At 41.0% G+C, this 22,969-nt stretch overlaps 1 protein-coding gene and 1 long non-coding RNA gene across 34 annotated transcripts in view; one reads left to right on the forward strand and one right to left on the reverse strand.

The window, feature by feature from the left end:
- AFDN (afadin, adherens junction formation factor) overlaps window positions 1-22,746 on the reverse strand; it is a 137,060-nt gene extending 114,314 nt beyond the window's left edge. For 25 of the 33 annotated variants that reach the window (XR_012659977.1, XR_012659976.1, XR_012659975.1 and 22 more), the window contains exon 1: window positions 22,229-22,746. Coding sequence is in view for 29 of the 33 variants with exons in the window: in XM_075089603.1 (XP_074945704.1) it covers window positions 22,229-22,336 (108 nt within the window). In the remaining 4 variants the exon portion in view is untranslated. The remainder of the gene's footprint in view (window positions 1-22,228) is intronic. The other 8 variants (XM_075089620.1, XM_075089613.1, XM_075089608.1 and 5 more) reach the window with 2 other exon arrangements.
- Window positions 2,436-14,808, forward strand: LOC142055542 (uncharacterized). Its single transcript, XR_012659973.1, has 2 exons — window positions 2,436-10,656; window positions 13,264-14,808. It is a non-coding gene; the product is annotated as an uncharacterized LOC142055542 (long non-coding RNA).
- Window positions 22,747-22,969: the final 223 nt, after the last annotated feature.

Raw genomic sequence — 22,969 nt, forward strand, 5'->3', positions numbered from 1 at the left:
TCTCTTTCTGTCCTACTGCTTCAGTCTCTTATTCCACATCCAGGACAACAATGCAAATGCAGCGACTGTGAGTAATCGCCAATGCTATTCCCGATAGAGGAAACAGCAGTCGACCACTTGATTACATAGGAAGCTCCTCATTTCCTTTGCAGTTCTCTTCATAATAGCACAAATAATCTAGAGAAAGGTATCATGTGGTATCAGCATAAAGACCAATTTTAGAGACTTTTTGTCAAAAGGAATTTGGTCAGAAATCACCATTAGTTTTTAAAACAATGGAGCTGAGATATGCCCACATTAAAAAAAACAGTTCGAGTTACTGTTTTGTAATTGTTTGTCTTACCCTCTCAAATATTTTGGCGTTGAGTCTCTAATTAGATTAAGTGTTCTGTGCAAGACTATTCATGTTTTATGAAAAATTTCTATTTCCAAACAGTAGCAAAGCAGCTCTTTTCCCACTTGTAAACGCTGACATTCCATTACTTCTTTAAAATTATGTAAAGCATCTTGAATTACCATTTTGTTGCAATACCAGGTAAGGTAAGAATCTGGCTTCACTTCTACTCACGGTGAGGGGTTGAAAAATAGGTGTACGATTGATTCAGTTGATTAAGTGCTAAAAATTGTAAATAGTAGAGTCACTTGCTCACTTCTCATTTAAGCATCAGAACAAACGTGCTCCAGCAGATCAGCAGCAGAACCATTACTGCCCCAGCATTTCGTAGTGGCTTGCTCCTTGTTCTACAAAGGGTCACCGCTGGCTGCTTACGGACGAGTGAGGAAGCTTCAGGTCGGTCAGATCACCAGTCGCAAGACCGGGTGTGTGGAGTTGGGAGGAGAAAGGAACAACATAAAGATGACTGAAAAGCTGAATGCTCAGTGATCACGTAAGCGTCCTTCATACTACTGCTTTCTTCCTCACCCTTCCTATCCACCCCGGTCTGGAATAATGCACTTCATAAACAGTTCATTTCTGTATTTGTACATTGCTTAGACTAGGCGGCAGCTTCATTCCCAGAGTCAAGAGAGCAGATGGTTACAGATCTTACAGAATACAACTCAATAGCTCCGTCAAGAGTTTGTTCATTCAACATTAAGGCTTCATATTGCCATAACATAGGCAGTGTCTCTCCACTGCACACTGCTGCGGTTGTCTCCAGCGCTGCAGCTTCCATCTATCAAAGGAGACTTCTGGAAGGATATTTTTCTTTAAGAACTCCAGATTGTCATCTCTGAACTTCTGGGAAGAACCAGTCCTGACCTACTGACTTCTCAGAGTGCACAGTAAGCCTTTTTAACCATGTTTTTTAGGTGGAAATCCAAGAGCAAGCATCTGGGCCTGGGGGTTATCAGCTGAAGTGGTAATTTAGCTACTTGAAAATGGGTAGCAAGCTTCCATCAAAACACATTCCAACATAACGTGCAGGAAAGGTGATTTAAAGCTTTGGTTACGTTTGATATCAACATATAAAATTTAATGTTGAGTTTTTGGGGTTTTGCTTGCTTGGGTTATTTAGGTTTTAAATTCCTGCTATGTTAATAGTGGTCTTGAAACATTTACAGAATTAACAGATTAATAATACCCAAATTTCAAAGATGTGATTTAAATTTTAATGGTAAAAATGCTCCAATGAGGTGACAAATAATAATATTAAACATCTGTGGCCAAATGAGATTATAGTCTACTTTCAAACTAGCACTTCAGCTTTTCTTCCACCAAAAATGTTACACTACCAGCACAGCTGTATTTCCATGCAATTGACACAATCGCCATACCTAACTGACTATACCAGATTTTTTTAAAGTTCTAATACTGTGAAAAAAGACCTTTCTGTGATTAAAATTAACATTTCGTAGCTAAAATTTTTTCTTTCTAAACATTGCAAGTGCAAGACATGTTCAGCAGCTACCAAACAATGTGTGCTGTTTTTTTAAGACTTTTTTTAGGCATCACAGAGACCCGTAACACAATGGCAGGATTCCAAACACAAAGAACGTGAGGTTCAGTACGAAGAATTTAATAGTCAACACACTGTACTGCACAAAATACACTATTATATAAAGCTAATAATGAGTGAATGCAAATATTATTCGTAATAAACACAGAATAACAAAAATAATCCAGCATAACTCATTCACTGCAAGTATCTATTCTAGTAACTGATACAGGTGCATGACCTGGAGAAGGAGGAAACACAGGAGCAGAAAATGGGAACAAGCAGAGTGGAATTTAGACAAGTTACAATCACTTCTCGTCCGCAGCACCAGAACCTCATCCAACCCCCCCCTCAATCTACCGTATAAGCAAAGAACGTTCCTTCAATGTATGCCTAAGTCAAAGGATACACAAAGGGATCCTGAAACGGCAGTTTCAGTCATAAAAGTTGGGTAGGACAGGGGTAGAAGAATGCTGTGCTCAGCTTCAAAAAGGATCTAAGCATTTCAGCATTCAAAGCACTCAAAACACATGCCTAAACATTTTGCCAGAGGAAGTTCTAACAAGGTGAGGTTTTGGTTTGGGGATTTTTTTTTTTTTGCTTGCTTGCTTTTTGTTTGGGCTTTTGAGCAGTTTTTTAATTCCGTGGAAGTGAACGAGGACAAATGCAAAGTCCTGCCCCTGAAAGAAATAATGTCTTGCAACAACACAGGTTCAAGAATGACTGGCTGTGGAGCAGCTCTGCTAAAACGGACCTGGGGACCTTGGTGGACAGCAAGCTGAAGATGATTCAGAAGCGTACCCTGGCAGCAAACATGGTCCACATCATCCTGAGCTGCATTAACAGGAGGAATACAGACTTAAGATCAAGTAAAATGATTATCCTCCTCTACCCAGTAGTCTGCTTTTGGGCCACCAATGCAGGAAGGACAGACATAAACTGAAGTTCAGCAGAAGGCCACAAGATGGTCAGGAGGCTGGAGAACCACCGTAGGAGGTTTGCTTCTCCTGGAGAGGAGATGGCTTTGGGGAGACCTATAAAGCAGCCCACGACATCTTCAAGGAGGCTATCAAGAAGATGCAGCAAGGATCTTCACAGTAGTGCATGGGGGGAGGACAGGAGACAATGGACATAAGTTGAAACAACAGAGAAAGTTTTTTCACCATCAGCACAGTCGAGCAGCAGAAGAGAGTCCCCAGAGAGTTGTGTCCTTAGGTCCTTAGGGGTTTTCAGGACCTTACTGGATAAAGCCCTGAGAGGCCTCAAGGCTGACCTTGCTTTGAGCCGGAGATTGGACTAGAAACCTCATGAGATCTCTTCCAAAACAAAGTATCCTATGATCGTATTTAAACATCTATGGAGGGCAGGCTAATTGATTCTCCAAGACTATTCTCCTACAGAAAACACTAATTATTACACCATCCAGGGAGGCAGATATCCTTAGTTTACACAGGTTGACCTCCAAGTACAGAATAATAGAGGACGAGACCAGCAGGACAGCTCCGATACCGAGACGTCCTAACATGTATGTCACAAGAAGGGCCATGACAAAAGAGAGGATTAAAAAAAGCTAAATAAAGTAGTTTAAGTAGCAGCATAACTTGCAAATTTCTCTTCAGGTACTAGTCCAACTGCTGGAGATTACAGACAGTAAAACCTCTATAAGTGGGGTTCTACTCTACATAGCAAGAATCATTCCTCCAACTAATTCAATGCAATCCATCCTAGGCACAAATAAACTGGAATAGGCACACGCACCACTGATCCATCTGGGATCACAGGACAATTCAAGGAGGAAGGAACCTCAGGTGCTTCCAATCCAACCTCCTGCTGAAAGAAAGGTCATCTCTGAGGTCAGATCAGGCTCTTTGCAGCTTTAGCTAGTCTGGTCTTAAAAAGCTCCATGGACAGAAACTACACAGCCTCCTCGTGCAACCTGTTCCACTACTCGACTATTCACTGGCACCTGAGAAGTTTTATTTTGCAGAACACATTTGTAGTTAGTGGACTGCGGAGTGATTTCACTTTTAATGTGGATAAAGTAAACTGTAAGCCTGAAAACATTTTTTCAAATATTATCAGGTGAGCCACTGTGTAGTGGCTCTACAATAAGCTTGCTTACTCTATTCACCAGTGCAAAATATTAAGACTAGCCTCTAACTCAATTTTTCATTTAAGAATACAAAGTGATATTGTATGACATAAATAGGTCCTCAGGAATTTGATTCTTTTAACATGTAAGTCCTGTTCATTCTTTAAGAAATGTTATACCACCAAAAAGCAGTGAAAGATCAGAAAAAGCAAGACGAACAGAAATTTAAGGCAGGGACTCAGAAGAAGAGGCTTTAAAAAAAAAAAAACAAACAACAAAAACAAACACAAACCCGAACGAAATAGTCCCCATCCCCCCTATATCCTCAAACTGGCAAGTTTCCTTAGGCTGTACGTATTACTTTTGAACACAGCTCAGTTCTGAAGCTCCAGACAAGCATCTGAGTGCAACAGGGAAAGTGATTTACCACCATCAATACCAATTTGTTGCTATCCTCTAGTTGCTACAGGGTATGTGGGGCACAGGAGGGCAGGAGTGGGTGGAAATATTATTATTAACAACAACAATCACATGCTAACCACAGCAGTACAACTTGATTTTGAGGAGGACACCACAAAGCAACAGAACATCAGAAGAAAACAAACTCAGAAAGTGGGAACGAAAGGAAAAGTGGGATAGACCAAATGAGAGATCAAGAGAAGAATAAAGAAAAAGTGGTCTAATTACATTAACAGTCTAGTTTCAAGCTTCTCAGCTGTTCACTTCATACAAGTATATGCAAGGGGCAGGTGGAAGGAGAGAGGCCTAAACAGCATCTGAACTTCAGGCACTAAGAGAAGCCTCTTTCTTTCCATGTTCTCATGAACAAAATAAACCCCAAATCCACAAAACAGAAGGTCAGCCTTCTTCCTGCACACGTCAAATAAAAAAAAAGAGGAAGGAACAGTATTATTCCAAGGAGAAAAATGAACTTGTGGTTTACCTTACCAACCTCAAAATACTAAGAACCCAATTCAACTGTAAATCTCTCCTTAATTTCAATTTGCAGATGAGAGATCTTATTTTATGAACTTAATTTAGCTGACACATCAGTACATAACTAATAAGTTGCATGTAACAACTTATTTTCTATATGCCACTGTAAAATTATAGCTGTATGACAATGGAGATACTATTTCTGTGACACAGGTCTAGGATCTGCATTGTGTGAATTTGCCACAGCGCTGGTTCTAGAAACCAACTACACTAAAAATGAAGATTTTCCTAATCGTTGTCAATAATTTCACGATCAAAAATTCTCAAGTAAAATATTCACCCCTGCCGATAATACTAGACTAACAATAATTCATTGTAAAACCTACAAGTCCTATATCTGCCAGTAATAAATCGTTTCCAAACTATAATCTGGATATCCAGAGCAGCGGAGAGGACTGCTCCTCCACAGAGAGCAGGGTAAACCACGTTACTGACACTACTTTTAACATGCGGATCCCCTTGTCATCGGTTAAGAGCAACTTGCTGTTTAGTAGCTGTTGTCAGGTAATCACTAAATATCTGAGAGATATGTACGTCCACAAAAATCACATGGACAAGTCTCTCCATTTCAGCACTATAAAAACATGGTCCTCATTGTCCTGAGTTTGGAAATTCTCAATGCAGAAGGCATACGGGCCACTATCGAAGAAATTTGTATGAGTTTATTTTCAAATTATTTAATGCAATAATTAAATAAGCTTCTTAATGCTAAGTGAGCTACCTGGGCACTGAAGAATTAGGAAAACTAGCTCTGAGTTTTCTGATGTCAAGCAGAGAACAGTTGGTTTTGTTCATCTTTTTGATTCATACCTTTCAAATGCATATCCAAGAGACAGCATGTGTTCCAGCCCCCAAGAGTCCAGCAAGTTTGTTTTTTTTAAATTAAAATGATATACAGAAGAATTTAGGAATAATGAAACCGATTAATTAGTCTGAATAGCTGTAAAAGACAAGAATCACATTTTTAGTCTTTTGTCCTGAAATCAAACTGCCATACAGTAAAAAAAACATATTTGGACCTTTACAAATTGGGATACATGACCAAACTATACAGAAGTCTTGACCAACTATAAGCTTTCTTCCCTCTCAAGCTGTTAATCTCCAATGATGTCACCTCCACAAGGTCTTCAGCCTAAAATTTTAAGCTATGTGTCTCAAATTGCTAAAGGTAAACAAATAAACAAACAGAAGTAGAACATCTTTTCGCCAAGCCCAAATTTTTCAGAGGTCCTGCTGAACAACAAAAAGGCACAAGTCTAATTTTCTCTATGATGATATAGGTCTCCATTTCACAAGCTGTTGTGTGTGGACAGACCCATACTAATAAAGTGAGATGGACTAATTTGCAACATCAGAGTCAGAAATGGTAATTTCTGCATCCATTCTTTTTTAAGCTGTGATCAAGAACTACTGAGCTTAGACATGCAACTCCTCCCTGTGCCACAGGCTACCCACACTTCATCATCAGTAAGGTTTACAGGGCTAAGCAATGAGAATTTTCATGCTTGTTTCAAGAAGAAAGTGCTCTCAGGGAGCAGATTTTAACAATGATCAAGCCCAGGCCAGATGTATTTTTATTAAAAGAAGGCAAAATACTTTTTAACTAAAATTCATTCACTAATTATATTCCCACCCTCTGGAATACGCTTCAGCTTCAGGAAAAATGCTGAAATGAGTTTCAGTCAGAAAATACAATCTAAGCCTTTCAATATATTTAGGTAAATTTTATTTTGCAATTCTCAGCATTTAAGTTTTCTATAATTTGTCTCAGACATACAGAAAACATACTTTTTTTTAAAAAAAATGTGGAACAAAGTGAAACACACTTCCTCAGTCAGGACAGTAATTTTGCACTGGAAAATCCACCCACGAACATGTTCATTTCACCCTTCAAACAGAACATTTGATTACCAAAGGAGCTATGTTTTAAAAAGCACTACCAGCTCTGTCTTAAGGATTTCTTCTAGAAGACAATGAATTACTGTTTTTATCATGTAGCACTAGTTAACAAAACTGGTCTCTGCAGCTGTGTTAATCAGAAGTCACCAGAAGAAAGTGTTTGCCAGCGTTCTGTGCAATTCTAATTCTCAGCAAGTCCTGCACTTCTGCCCTGTAGGTAGTTTTGCAGCCAGTGATATGGCTGGTATGTTTATTTAACTCCATCTAAAAAATTCCCACCTTTCATTTGTCATCACTACATTGCAAAAAAATAAAAACACCACCAAAACACACTACCAGAAAATAAATTCCTTGCTTACTTGCAAGCCTTTCCTTGCTCTAAAATACAATTCTATCAAATAACGTTAATTCTATCCTTATCAAGGGGCTGTCATATCAGTGGCACATGGACCAAGGACAAGTTACAATACAAACATTAATGCAGATGATTAACCGTGAACAGGAGTATTTCAAGTTTAAACAGGCTCAGATTACAGAAGCATTTAGTAACTCGGTTTGGCTTACTCAGATATTAAAACATAGTTAATGAAGGCGTAAGTGATACTATCATGCAAGATTTCAAGTATATTCTGACTCACCACGAAAAAATTTAGGCTTTAACCGGTGATATTACCTGAAGAATCTTTGCAGTAAAAAGCTACACCAAGACAGGTCTACCCTCCCATTAGTGAGGGAGTGTGTCACGAGACTTATATAAAAGGATGGCCTAAAAAAACCCAACCAACCAAACAAAAAAATACCCAAAAACAACACACCACACCTGTCAAGCAGCAAAGATCCCAGTATACAGAAGTGGAAAGGGATTTAAAAATATGAGGAGTCTCTAGCCTCTTTTCCTCTTATTTAATTAACAACCACTAATCTCTCCCAGCATGATGTATGTGCTGGCTACTGTTCTGTTTCTCTGCTACTGAGGACAGTAAACTTTTCCAGGTTTATTTGTACAAAAATAAAAACAAACAAAACCCTAAACACACAAAAACCCATGCACATTTCATATATTCTTAGTTAACACCATATTATTTCTGCTGTGTATTTTTTATTATTACCCACAACGAGAAGCAAGCTTTCCTTAGGATTAAGTACTTTGAGTAACCCACTAAAGGAGACTTTTTTTCTTAATTATGATTGCAAAGCATTTGGGGATTTTTAATTTCTTCTGTATTCAGTACTCACTTTAAGAATGTTAATAAAACATATGTACTTGTCTTAATTAACAGTTTATAAGCTTCCTAGCTGTTTGAATACCAGAAAGTTACACACGTGGAAAAAAAAAAAATTATTCATTAAGTTCAAGACTTAAGTTACCTGCTTACTGAAATGAGGTGGTCTCATGTAGATTTGATATTTGAGTTTTTGAAACAAAAAAACCCAAATATTAACATGTTTCAAGTTTTCTATAAAGATACATACCTACTTCTGACTGTACATAGGTATTGAATAGAGAAGAGGGGCATTCTTTGCTATACCATACAAGTCAGCTTCAGATCTAATCCGGGGGTGGCGTGGTGATGCTGTATGACATCCGAAGTGTGAGTAACTCCCCCCACCCCACCCTATATTTTGTAAGGTAAAAATCTCAAATTGGCAGGACCCAGCAAACTGCATACATGCATAAAAACCAGGCTTCTCTTTCCAGCTCTGTAGTAGCCAAATTTACAACACACTTTTCAACACATTACTTCATGTACCTGCATCACTGTTTTCCCACCCCACTGTCCTGGAGACATAATAACGAAGTGAGAATGCTAGATGTCTTTTAAACAAACACAAGACAGTTTAAGAAGAGGCTACAACTACACACAAGTAGAAGTTAAGTATGACCTAAATAATCTCATCTTGTTTAATATCATCTCGCATATTTTTGCTTGAGCATTGCCGACTTTCAAGAATTAGGCTCAAAATTGCTTATTACATGAAAAAACATATCATATATTTTCTACCTGCAAAACTGTTTTAGAACAACCGTCAATGTAAGGAAAAAGTCAGGCTGACATGTTATTTGGTACTGGCATATACAAACAGTAAAGCTCAGTAATAGGAAAAATGTCTACTTGTGTGTAACAAGTAAGCGGCTTTTCCCAACAAATGCAATAAGGTTTAGCAAAGCCCATACTTGTCAAAATTTTTTTTCAGTTGACATAAAAATTTCTTTCCATATTAATATATGTGAAATTTGAAATAAACCAAGCACCAATTAAAACATTTTCAACATTTAATGACATTTAAGTCAGATGGACATTGGAGGATAAGGCAGAGGAAGGGCTGGCCAAAATTTCTGAAAGCCCCAGTAAATATCAACATACAAATTTAACTGCTACTATTCAGTACTTCTGGATGCTGTAAAAGTGGTAAGGATCAGCTCAAAACAACCGCTAAACCTTAGCAGCAGAAAAACCCATCACTGCCTTTTGTTATCATCAACACCACAGAGCTGGATGAGCATCAAAGCTGGACAGTTCCACGCTGCAGAAGACAACCCCCATGATGGGAATGAGATGGCAGTGACGGGAGGAAGGGGGTCACCACTACCAGCTTTCTTTCTGTGCCTCGGAAGTGCTGAGAGGTGGGTGAAGAAGTGGCTGCAGAACAGAGTATGTACGTACACGTGAAATTATTCATCCTGTTAAAGCTGCTGAGATGGAAAAGGCTTCATATTACTTAAGTGTTAATCAGCCATGCAAAAGATCAGTGCTCTTTAACAGTTTACTTCAGAAATTAAGGGTATAAAGGTACCAGAAATACACCGGTATCTCACTCTGCTTACAGACATCTACTACTACTCATAATGCCACGGTACTACCTTGGAAGGAAGGAAACTGGAGCTAGGAAAAAGGCATGCGTATCAAGGATCACAGCAATTGCCTCGGCTGTTTTGCACCATAAAGAAATACCCTGTTTATCCTCAGGATTTGGCTAAATTTAGCTCTACTCTACCTGCTGCGAGTACCATCCTAATTACCTTTGAAGTGGTTAGGAAGGAATTTTTCCCCTTGGTGCAAGATTCCCTTCTCAGCAGCTGAGAAATTCTGCGCAAGGTTAATCCAGAAAACTCATAGATGGCACTCATAGAATAGATAACACTCAAGTCAAAAATGTATTAGAAGAAGGAATCCTCCCCGAAATAAGGACAATGTATCTATGGTTATAATAGCACAGCAAGCAAGAAATAAACACCTTTTCTCCCCCCTCCCTTAGAAGGAAACCCTGCTGTCACAGCTACCATCAGCACAGGGACTAGCTCGTTATGAAGAGGCCTGACTGCAGCAGCCCAGCCATTTCAAAGTCCACACGGCACATGCTAGAGGACTGGCTGATCAGTAACCTGAAGGAAGGCTGCTGGCAAAGCTGCATTACCATAAAGTCATGCTCCCAGGGTCTTGCTGAAGCCTGTGTAGCAAGATGCACACAGCTGAAGACTGCTGTGATTGGCATTTTGCACCCTAAGTAGAAGACTGGGGTGTCTGGTTTAGGGTTGCAGATTGGAGATTTCTGGGGCAGAGCGTGAGTGGAGGAAACGTGGAAGAGTTCTACATAGGCAGGTTTACTGAGAGTGCTAGATCAGTGCATTTATAGTTATATACATGGATATTTATGAGTATCCACGGACACGTGCATGCTTGAAGACCTGGAGACAAATGTGGAACACCGAAGATAAGACAGACACTTAAGGTAGGAGCTGAGTTTCAGCAGGTTGTTTTTTTTATTTGGTTGGTTTTTGTTAGGTTTGGTGTGGTTTTTTTTTTTTTAACAAACTTCAAACTACCACTATCTGAGTGCTGTACGATATTTCGCATGACACATGACTGTCTCACGTCGGTACAATGCTGTCCAAGTTTCGTTCTGCCACCTTATACTTACAATTCAAGATGAAGATCACTTTGAGAAGGCAAAGTTTTCAAATTTGGCTAATCTCTCAGAAAGTTGATGCACTGATTTTCTGAGTTCACACTTAATCTTAATGCAGGTGAGAAAGCGTGAAAGGAAAAGTATTCTGGAGTTTGTAATAGACTGCAACTTATTTCCAACAACAAGAATTAGTAACTCCTTCAGAACTTCTAATACTCAAGATACTGAGTCAATATTGGATTGTTAAAGAGATTTTCTTAATTACTACTTAGGAAAATTCTACTAGATTTTGAACACTAAAATTCAAACACTGTGAGGTCATCACAGATCCCACCTTATAGGCCAGCTTTAGTCAAGAGCTATATACAGACAGGCACCGGAAGGTAACAGAAAACCAGTTTTTTCACTGTAAATCTTGACAAAAGGCTCTAGGATAGAGACAGTATCTCTCTTCTTCCACTTTTTTTTTCTCCTGTTAAGTGGCTAGAACACCCGAGACAGACTTCAGACCCAGCTCACGTCTTAGGCACTTCCTGGGACTGTAATAATTTCATCACTTTGGAATGGTTAGATCTTCAGATGCTTGTGATGGCTTCAGTGAATATGCCAAAAGATGGTGTATAAAATTACTTTTTTTTTTTTGTAGTCTACATATCAATCATCTGCCTGAAAACAGTTTGTCATAGGCATAGCAGCTGAGTTTATTGAAGTAGTTCTTGTTGCGCTATGGCAACAACTAAAACACTCTTATAATACTAGATACAATTTCAGTGTTTCTGGAGACTTAATCAAAAGTATTCCTACACATGTCTTACACAAAAAAAAAAATAAAGGCTTTATTAGAGCATTTCACCAATGTTTGAAGAAGGAAACAGTTGTTTGGACCTTTTTTTAGGGCTTCAACAAAGCTAAAGAATTAGATCACAAAATGCAAACACCTTAAGCAATTCCACTCTTGAGTTTCCACTCTACAGCAAACACTAGACATAAACCAATTAGCAGGATTGAGCAATGTTTTCATTAGTAAACATTGTCTTTCCACCACAATTTTCAAATTATTTTCCATTTCCAGATATAAAAGCAATCTATCCCAGTCTTTCAATAGCCAGAATAAAAGAGTTCTCTAACTCTTTCTGTATTTAAAACTTCCATTCTGTTTACACTGAAAATAAGTAGTGCTCCTGTTCAGTAAGGCTATCACTTTAAATGGAAATTACTTACATGTTTCCTAACACAACACCCAGCATTCTCCAAGCATGCAATGCCTGCATGTGATCCAAACAGTGTTATCAAACTGTGTATGAAAGGTGGATACAAGACAGATCTCTCCAGATTTCCTAACTTGAAAGAAATGATAATATAAAGACCATTTATCACTGCAAAGCTTTCTAAAACACAACCTGTACAATTTGGTCTGTTTCCACATAAACATCTTCCTGTCCAGGAAGGCACAGCATGACATGCAGCATTGTCCTCATAGATTTTAAATGGAGAACACGGAATAATTGGTTTCACTAAAATTGAGAACCACAACAAAATGGTTAAAGACCCTTTATAATTTCCAGCTGATGTGCTGCTCAAAGTAGAGCACCTTCTGGGAGGGCAGAGGGAAGGGGAGCTTTTGTTGTAGTCACTGGGGGAGGGTTCCTCTGAACTCTTTTGCCCAACCATAGGCTATGCCACAGCCACTAATTTTCATTAAGGAGGGGGATTTGGATCTTCAGCTGGGTTTTGGGAGCGACACTATAGATATATATGCAAAAGCATGACACTGCAAGCGAGTTGTGGATCTGCCTGTAAAAAAACACTCACGTGCGGACTGACGAGGCTCATCTGAAAGTTCTACTAAACAACTTGTGGGGTGCTTGAAAAATCTAGGCACTGAAACTTTGGTTCACAGATGCTGCTACGGGCAACATACTTTGTTGGCCAAATAAATATTGTTGCCAGACAACTCATTCTTTCACTTTTTCCCACTGTTAAGGGGCTCTCACTAAAGAGTAGACCAGAAATTCAGCCGTGCCCTGGGACACAATTCACCAGGGGCAAGCCTTAAAACAGTTCATCAAGAAACTGTAAATCTAGTACTAGGTAGTAAGTTATTGTGAGAGCTTTCGTATTCCTTTATTTTAGTTAAAACAGAGTACAATGCATCAAAGTAGCAATAAAAACAATGAACAAATAAAACAAACACCCCCCCACCCTGGAGCCGTTAACATACAAGATGACTTTTGTTTCAGCCTGCCGCTGCCCTACAGCAACCACTGCCATATTACACAAACCTATTCCAGAATATTTACCCAAGAGTTGACCTGGCATTAGGAGTCATATATTCAAACAGATACTCAATTTCCAATTACATTGCAAACCAGCAGGTTTTCTAATGTCCTTGAAAAGCATCGCTATAGTAACTCTTTTTTTTTTTTTCAGTGTAACCTATACTCTTGGAATACATAAGTAAAATTAGAAATCCGAAGCGCCGTTTTAAAAAAGCTTAAAACTTGCAAAGTTGACGATTTGTAATTTCTGCTGTCAATTGGAACAGATGACATGGACCAACTTATAGAAGAGGAGCTTACACAATCTCATCAGTAGAATCACAAACTCTATTAACAGTGTCTCCTGTTTACAGGACAAAAATTCAAGACAGATTAGAAATACGTGCATTGGAGTATTATTTACATTTCCTAGTGTCCCATTTGCACTTAAAACTAACACCATATATTGATCTTCTAGATGACAGCCCTAGCCCTAGGACTTTTTTGCAGGTCTTTCAGGATTCAAACTCTAAGGACATTTCCAGAAGTAATGAGTAATCTACGCCAAAATTGTCCAAGACAGACCAGCCCAATAAAGAGCCCTGTCCTGCTCTGTATGGAGAGAAATGAAGCAAGCAGTATCTAGACAGATGGCTTCTTCATAAGGAGACAAGCATGAAGGTGATATCAGAGGACTGACTCCCTGGTAAGAATATCTGGACTAGAAGAGGATCTGGAGAGCAGTTGAGCAAAGGATCTAACTTACACGTGAGCACACATGGAAAGAAAGCAGCTCTAGAAAATGTAATGAAATATAACCTGTGATAATACTAATCAGCTGATAACCTTGAGGGTAAAGCCTCTAAGAGAAGCAATGACCATAATCCTGAAGAATTACACAAAATGATTTTACCAAGTTACACATACCTAACACCGTAAGTCACCTAGCATCAGAAGGTATCGGCAAAACAGGCAAGTACTGAAGAAAAACCAATGAACACTGGACTTCATTTCAAAGCAGATTTTTTTTGGGTCTTACTAGAGAACCAAACTAGACAGCAATGAAAGGCAGAATTGCAATTTGGTGATTGAAGGAAGTCAACTAATCACATGGAAAACTTATCCTCACCCTGCAGAAAGTTATATTATGACCTTATACATCTGTTCATTACACAGAAGCTCACAAGGCATGGTACAGTCCAGGAAGATAGCTTGAATGGTACTGCTAGAACTGAATTGCTACCACAGAATTTTTTCTGTTGTCTCCTGTTTTCACCTTAGATTATCAAACTTCTAGACAAGGACAGTTACAGAAAAGCAGAAATTTTTACCTACAATTAAGGGGGGGAGGAAATCTCTGCAGAGTGATTAACTAGAATTATGAGTGAAGTCATACACGCATCCAGAAGAACTATCTAATACCTGGTTTGGTTTATCCCAATAACATCCACTGAAAGAAAAAAAAAAAGTTAGCTAAAGAATATTTCTAAGCCCCTTAGTCATACGGATAAACCAAGACAACGAAAAAGCTGTCTTTAGACACACCTTGACCACAAAGAACACTGAGCAACAACTTGGGAAAGAAGAGATATGCACATTTCCTTTACATGAGCCACTGAACTGAATGGAAATGCTAGAAATTAGTGTTGTTACTGTAAATTTCAGCTCAATTTCCACATTCTTGACTGCTTAGAAAATAATAAAAGTGAAAGGAGCATCCTGATGCAAATCAGTAACATTTACTGATGTTGAAAGCAAGAGAGGAGCATGGAAGGAGGTAAAGAAACAAATGAGTAGAAAGAAAAGAGAGTAATGGAAACCCAACAAATTGGGAAAAGCAATGGTCCTTGAGCATTTCCACTTTTAGTGATCTTGATTCCATCCAGAAACAGAAATGCATGGTGCTATATTTTTTACACAAACCTCAAAAAATTTCCAGGGAGATGCGCACTCAACATTATTCACCATTTGTGATCTACATGTTCTACAAAACTAGAGAGCAGACAGTTGTTTATATGGCAATTCTTAACTCTGCTATGAGCTAGACCTAATGCACCACACTGCCCGCTTACCTTCATCTCAGCTACTTAACAAACATAATTAATGTGAATATATTGCTTAACAGTTATTGAAATTATTCATATGTTGGGATTTTACATCCAGTTTAAAGAAAAAAAAACAAAACACCAAAATAAAAAAACAACTATCCTCCAAAAACATTATTGCATTTCACTACTAGTAGCTGATTTTTTAAGGTAAAAATTACATTGTCAGGAGAAAAGACCTCCAAAATCAATTTAACAACCTTAACAGCAAGAATTAACAGGCTCTAGCCTTTTTACAAGCTAAAAGCAAAATCCTGTACATCTCTATTCACTGAAATGAGCATCACTCTCTATGTTTTATACGGAAATATTCTTGATTTTTTGAGATTTTTGGCTAGGAAGAATTACCTAAGTAGTGCTTTACTCAAATACACTTCAGAAGAAGCTTCCATTAGCACAAAGTTCATTTTGTAAGGCAGAGCAAATAAATACTCCATTACTTATCTGGAATACCTGCTCTATTTTCCTTCACTTAGGTTTACCGTAACGTTCAGTTTATTACTTCACACTGTGATTTTTAATTCCACCTTCATCAGAACCACAAGCTACTCTTTATGCAATGCTCTGAATTTTGCATAGCCACAACCTATTTCCCTTCATTTGTAACAAAGCAAGTTTTCAAACAAATACTGACACAAACATAAATTCAGAGTGGTTTCTTATGATCTACATCCTTATCACAAACACCAGTTCATTTCAACTTTTAACACCTGCCAGCTAAATTTTAGCTCTTCTACCCCCATTTAGATGACAAATGCATTTACGGACAAATGCAAAATTTCGTTAATTATAAAAGCAAGGTTTGTTTTATGAACTATAAAGCAAGGTTTTCCTCAAAAATCATAGAAGTGTGTCCCATTCATTTTGGTTTAACATTTCTGTCAGAAAAAACACACTTGTGCAAACAAATCGCTAATGTGTCCAGCGGACTAGGTTTTTTTTTCAACTGAAAAACAGTGCTTGCCAATGGCATTTTAGGCAGGGAACCGATTCAACATCAGGAGGGAATTCTTAAAGCTAGTATGTCTGAATTGTATGGACCTAATTAGCCGCTAACTCAAGAAATAACTTTTTATATAAGGAATATTAAAAGCACAGCATAAAAGCTTCTTCCTAGAAATTTTTTCATAATGTTGCCTGTAGGTTGTGGTCAGGATCTTAATTCAAACTTCTTATTGCTCTCTAGATAGTAGCAGTTATATTTCATTTGTAAAGACAAGACTATTCACCTTTACTTAGTTAAAAGGAAAACTGGTCTCCAAATAGTCCTTTTGATGCAAATGAGCAGACCTGCATCCCTGACTTCTTTTCTCCAGCCATTTCAGTGCAGAACTAGAACTCAGAGTCAATAAGCTGCAGTTAGAAATCACTAAGCTCTAACTAATGCTTCGGCATTTTTACCTCCTCTTGAACCATGCCTGTTTAGTGGTAGTAACTACTGAAAAATATTCTACTCACTAAAAAGCTCAGGCACCAGTCCTTAATATTCTAAGACAACTTTCCAGACTGCCTAAATATTAGCTTAAACATTTGTTGCAAAGCAAATTTATTTTCCATATCATAGGTCTGGCAAACTTAAAAAGACAGTATTTTCAGATATATTATCAGCTTCTTGAGATCTATACAGTTTGCAGAGTTGTACTAGTTAAAACTACCAAAAGCTGCAGAACCCAACACGTTTGGAAGGCATAAGCATTTCCACCACTTAGATGATGTTCCCCTAGCTCCAGGCTTACACTTTCACTACTAATATCATCCGTAATGCCATAGGCATAGTCACTGATAATCCCAATCTTAAAACATTAGTCCTTTTAGAAGTCTCAGAGCCAGATTTTTAAAAGCCTATGGGTGAGCAACCATGCAGACAAGAATCTGCAGGGGGTTTAAAACCTAAAAGATTCCCAAGCCTTATTGCTTTAACTAGATTTAAATAACAATCTTGCAGAACTATTTTGAAGAGACTAAACTTATGTCATATATCAGTCTTCCCTACGACACTTCATGAACCAGAATCAGACCTGAACCCAAAGAATAAAGACAGAAGTTGCATCAACCCTAAAATATCCTGTCATCCAGTGTACTGTGCAACATTTTCTGTAAGCAGATTGCTTATTTGTATTTAAAGCCAACGACAAGAATTTAAAACATACTGACTAGACAAAACATATATAACATGAGAAGAGGGGAATAGTCAATATAACACAAAAAACCAAACCCCAAGAAAAACTCAAATCAAAAACCACACAAAAAACCCCTTCATTCTAAAGAGTTATTCCTAACACCTTGCTGCTAAGCCTACACAAGTTACTTCAAACAAAATTCATCAAATAGCCATAAAGACCTTCTAAATTCCTCATTTTTTAAAAAAACTACAGCCAATTAGAGGTTAAATACTCATTAAGAGTTATTCTTAATGCGAAGTGTGTTATTTCTCTAAGCTTTTCGATTCGACTGTTCTACTTTTGTTAATACATAGGTATATTAGATCAGTTTACAACAGCTTTTGCCATCAGAAAACAAAACTACAACAGATCAATGTTTCTGACAACAATCCCCAAGCCCTTGGGCAATTATAAAAAAAAAAATCCCACTTGCTTTAAAAAGTGTCCATCTCAAAAAATTAAATGCCATTCACATTCCTAATGCACAAACCATGTTCAGAAAAAAACCAGTGCTTCTCCTCCTCTCATATACAATTACCAAAGCATACATTAAAGATGAAACCTTATTTGGTCGTTAAGATCAACAATAATTATAACACCTAGATCACATATGGCGTCTTAGACCAACAAGTCTTAAATGCTTTCAGGAAGATTTATATTCATTCTATACAATAACGATAAACGCACTAGTCTACAGTGCCTTTTCATTCCTTGCTTTCCCTTAAAAACATCCATATGCAGCTACTTTACATAATCAGTCACTTGGTTCCAGTAAGCAATTTCACTGGGGAGGGGAAGAAAGAAGTGTATAAATGCAAATCATTTCTTACCTATAAGCTTCTAAACAACTCAGTGCACTTGTTACCAAATCATTAATTCAAATGTATTCCTTTTTGAAAAGTTTGGTTACTATTATCACCCAAGACTTAAGATCAAAACATCAATTTATCTCCTACTGCAAAAGGTCTAAGTCTTTTTCCTGCATTTCTCTCTTTGGCCAAAAAGAAGAAAAAGAAATAGAGAAAAGCAACCCAAATATCAAAAGCATCCAAACACTTGGTAATACTTGGGAACAAAGGCAAGGGCAAAGTGGAACGGAAAGGGGAAACAGATTTAAAGAAAAGGGTTAACATACTGCTTCATTTTGAATTGACTGTTGATTTATCTACAAACAAAAACAGGATTCACCCCACATTTCCCAAACTCTGCTGTAGCTGCCTCATCATTTAAAGTAGAGACAGTAATCAAGTTTAAATTAGTACCAGTATTACAGACTTATTTAGCAAAGGTCTGTACCTAGCATCACTCCTGACAGTGTTAGAGTTTATGTAGTATTGGCTGCTAGAACTTTAAAAACAGAGCTTTCACTTTGTTCATTTAAAAGCTTCTCAAGCCACAGAGCTTCTCTCAGCTACTTTCTGAATAATGATTTTAAAAAAATCTTCAGAATTACAATAATGCAAATTATTAACAGATTTCTCAGAACAGCAACAAGTGTTAGAACAGGTAAATACCTAACAGAGTTAAAATGACCACCTTGCTCTCAAGCATGAGTTCACTACAGTGAAAGCTTAAGTTAAGGTATGAAACCCTCATTTCCAAGAAGTCTTCAGTCTTCCTCATACAGCATACAGACAGAGGAATGCTCAACCTTGAGCACAGAATAGAAAATTCCCTTCATCCCTGTTTTGCTGGGGAAAAGAAGCACTCAATGACTTAGTTAACTGTTTGTATCACAAGAAGTTAGGAAAAAGTTAGTAATGAACTCCGTAATATGCCCTACCCAAGACTCTTGCTTTTCAGTATCTTAGAGACAATATACTTTAAGAAGTCATTTGTGTCTAACCCTCAGAAGAGGCAAGTAGACAAGTGGATCTGTAATCCCTTAGGACTAGTCTACACAATAAAATATTAACAGGAATTCAAACTGATTCACTTCACAAAGCACTTATCTGAAAACACCCCACACAAACTACTTTCAAAATAGATTCAAAACCAAGTCACATTTTACACTCTCCATTAAAGTGACGAGGACCCAGTGGACTTAGAGCCAATTGTGTCTCCCAGAAAAAGTAGACCCTTCAGACTGACACAGAGGTACATCGGCAGGTCACACGCCAGTACCTCTCACTGTCATGCCTAAGCTATACTGTCAGAACTCTAGTCAATTTACATTACATTTCACTTTTCCTTTTCTTTTCTGAATACATAAATCTTCCTGAAACCCTACTATTAAGGAAGTGATTAACTCCTCTTGAAAATCCTACTCTCTATATATAGAAAACGTAAACGACGAGTCACTTAAACCAGATTGTTTACCCTGAAGAAACGCCTGGGGAATCACTATAAGGCATCAAGTCTCAATATTCTAAACACGGTGCATCTGACCAGAAGCTCCTGGGTGACAGTTTGCGGCATGGGCACGTGCTAGCTGCAAAGTTAACCCAGCCGGCCAACAACCACGTCTGAACAGTTTAAAATGATCCAGCTTGACCCAGCTGAGGCACACCCAAGCGAAAGTCATATCCAGGTTAGTGCTCCTTCACAGACGCCGCGCTCGCCGCAGCCCCTACAATAAGCAAGACATGCCTTATGGTCAAGCTGAGTCTGGAAAAGCAGGGAAAACAACAGAGGATTGTCAGCTCTCAGGCAGTCGAGTAAACGGGCTTTCATTTAAGCTGCTAAATAGTACACGTGTGAATCACACCATCATCTGGGTTGAAAATATTGCCAAATTTGGGTCAGCTCAGGGTAACAGTGGAAAAAAACACCAACATTTGTATTTGCAATTATCTGGAAGGAAAATACACTTTATCTATAAAACCATTACCTACTGCTGGGTTTGTTGTAAACGCACCTGCAGTCTTATCAAGTGTTTTTAGAACTAGTAGTCTAAAAGGCTCAAGCATTCCACGAGATATGCATGCACTTAATTTTTACTATCGTAGTTCAACTGAAACAAATGCCATTGTTGACAGCAGTAAGTATGCTCCTATACAGGTGCAGGGGCTTGAACTGCAGAAGTGTGGAGCAAATGGAAGTAAAATTATTATTTTTTTCATAATAACCATAACAAAGCTGGTAGCTTTCATGCAAAGCCTATTTCATTATGATAAGCATGTAGGGCTGACCTAAAAAATGGTAAGATTTGTCAGCTACTTCCTAACAGAACTACAGAAGCACAATCTGCCATAAACATGGAGAAAACAGGTTGGAGTTAGAATGTATTAGGAATGGACAAATGCCTTAACCAGACAAAAAATAACCCACAGTTCGCAGTCAACCTGCAATTCCAGAAAGGCTGTGGTACGCTCTCAAACACAATCACGAAGGCTCCTTCACGCCAGCATCAGCCCGCTTTTTTGAACAAGCAACTATTAGCCAACAGTGGTATTGTTAAAACCTAGGCAATACATGCAAGGAGCTCTAAATGATGATAAATACTGGAAGATGTAGGAAGTAATCACAGATAGCCCTCACGCTGGCGTTCAAGAGACAGTTTGCAACGAGAAGAACTGAAAAGACCCAAAGCAATTCCTTCCAAGCTATCGCAGACTGAATAATCTTAGAATTGCTTTCAAGACTTTTTGGTGGCTACGCTGGCAGCCAGCACCTGGATGCAGAAACAGGAGCAAGCTCCAAAACCAAGCCAATGTGATTTCTCAGAGGGCCTGTTAATAAACAGCCAGGACTGGGGCCAGGCCAAGAGCAAGTATGAATTTCCTCCTTTTCCCCGGGAACAGGCAGACGATCGGCGTCCACCCTTCGAGCAGGCAGCGCTGTCACACATACACAGCGCTGTAACCTGCCTCCCCAGCCTTCCGCCCCCCCCGCCGCTCTTAAACCAGACGCACAGCACTAACCAGCCAAAGGGAACATGGCAAGGGGTAGCGGCAGGGTGTGGTTTGGCTATTACTTTTTTAAAATAAATTTAAAAAAAAAGAGCAGACCCCGGCCTCTCTCAGCCACCAGAAACACCCATTTCATTAGGAAGAAATGACCCGCTGTGTTTTTCCGGTACAACATGTGAGCTCAGGACTCCGGCCCCGCTGGCGGGGGGGTTGCTTGTCGCCGAGGGCTGGTAGCCCGCCGCCGCGGGGAGCCCCGGGAACGCGACCCCGCACACGGCGCCGGCGGCCCGCGCAGCACCCGGGCGGGGCGGGCCGCCCGCGGGGAGCCGCCTGCCGCACAAAGCCCACGACTTAAAGAAAGAAATAAGCAGCAGCAGCAACAATAACAAAAAAAAAAAGGCCACCAGCAGGCTTCTAGGCTTCTCAGCCCTCCTCTCCCACCAGCCGCCGTTTAAGTCACAGACAAAAAAAGCCCACAGAGGTGACCCGTTTCGGGGTCGGGGGGCGCAGCCTCTGTCCTGCCGCCCTTGCCCGCCCCCTTTCGCCACCTCCAGCTCCCCGAGGGTTTCCTGCCTCGGAGCCGTCCGTCCCGCGGGGCCGGACCGGCGTGTGCCCGCGGAGAGGAGAGGAGGGGAGGTGGGGGGGGGAAGGGCCCCGGTGCCGCGCTCCCTTTCTCTCCCCGGCCACTGCAACCTGCTTTTACCCGAGCCGCCCCGGGCACGGCCCGGGGCCGACACCCGCTCCCCGGAGCGGGCCGGGCGTTAGCGGAGAGCTGGGCGGGGGGGGAGGCCTGTGCCGGAGCCCCCCGGCCGCGGGTGGGGTGGGGGTGCGGGGGCGGCGAGGGCGGCCAGGCTGACCGCGGGCGGCCGGCGGAGCGGAGGCGGGCGCGGCCTGGCCCGGGCGCGGTGTCTCACCTCCCGGGCAGCCCGGAGCGGGTGGCGGGGTGGGCCGGGCTGTAGCCAGCCGGGCCGGGGGTGGGGGGGGGGGGGGGTAGAGGGTGAGGAGTGGGGGTCGCTCACCTCGGTGGGGTCGCTGATCTCGAACAGGTCCAGCCGGTTCGCGTTCCAGTGGTTGATGATGTCGGCGAGTTTGCGCCGCTCCTCCTCCCGGCTGCCGCCGCCCGACATCCTCGCCGAGCCCGCCGCCGGGGAGCCGAGCCGGGGCCGGGCCCTCTCCACCGAGCCCCGGCAAGGGGCGGAGGCGGACAGGGAGCGGGGGGTCCCTCACTCCCGGCTGGGGAGGGGAGGGGCCGGCTCTCCCCTCGGCCGCTGCCGGCACGGACGCCGCGGAAACACCCCGGGACCGCGCCGCTGATAGCGATCAGCCCCGGAGGACAGCGGCGAAGGAGAGAAAGAGAAGGGAGGAAGGGCGGGGAAGAGGAGAGAGGATGCCCCGGCTCGGCGGCGGCCGCCGTGTCTCCCGGCTCGGCGGCGTCTGTCTCCGCTCGCCTGCCCTGAGCCGAGCGAAGCCGCCGCTGCCGCCTTTCTCCGCCCCGGTATCGCCCTCCCCTCGCTCGCTCCCTCACACACCGTCCCGTGCGCGCCCCCGCCCGGCCGCCCGCCTTTCACCGGGGGCGCGCGCGTGTGCGCGTGCGTGAGCGCGCGCGCTCCCGCCGGCCGTCACCTCAGGAGGGCGCCCCCTCCCCTTCCCGCACCGGGGAGGGGTGCGGGGGGGTCTGGGCAGTGCGCGGTGCTCCAGGTGCTGCCGCACGGTGTGGCGGTCGGTCGGTCCGTCCCTCAGCAGGAGCGGGAGCCCTGGCC

The sequence above is a fragment of the Phalacrocorax aristotelis genome, chromosome 3, assembly GCF_949628215.1.
Source record: "Phalacrocorax aristotelis chromosome 3, bGulAri2.1, whole genome shotgun sequence".
In the NCBI taxonomy this organism is placed as follows: domain Eukaryota; kingdom Metazoa; phylum Chordata; class Aves; order Suliformes; family Phalacrocoracidae; genus Phalacrocorax; species Phalacrocorax aristotelis.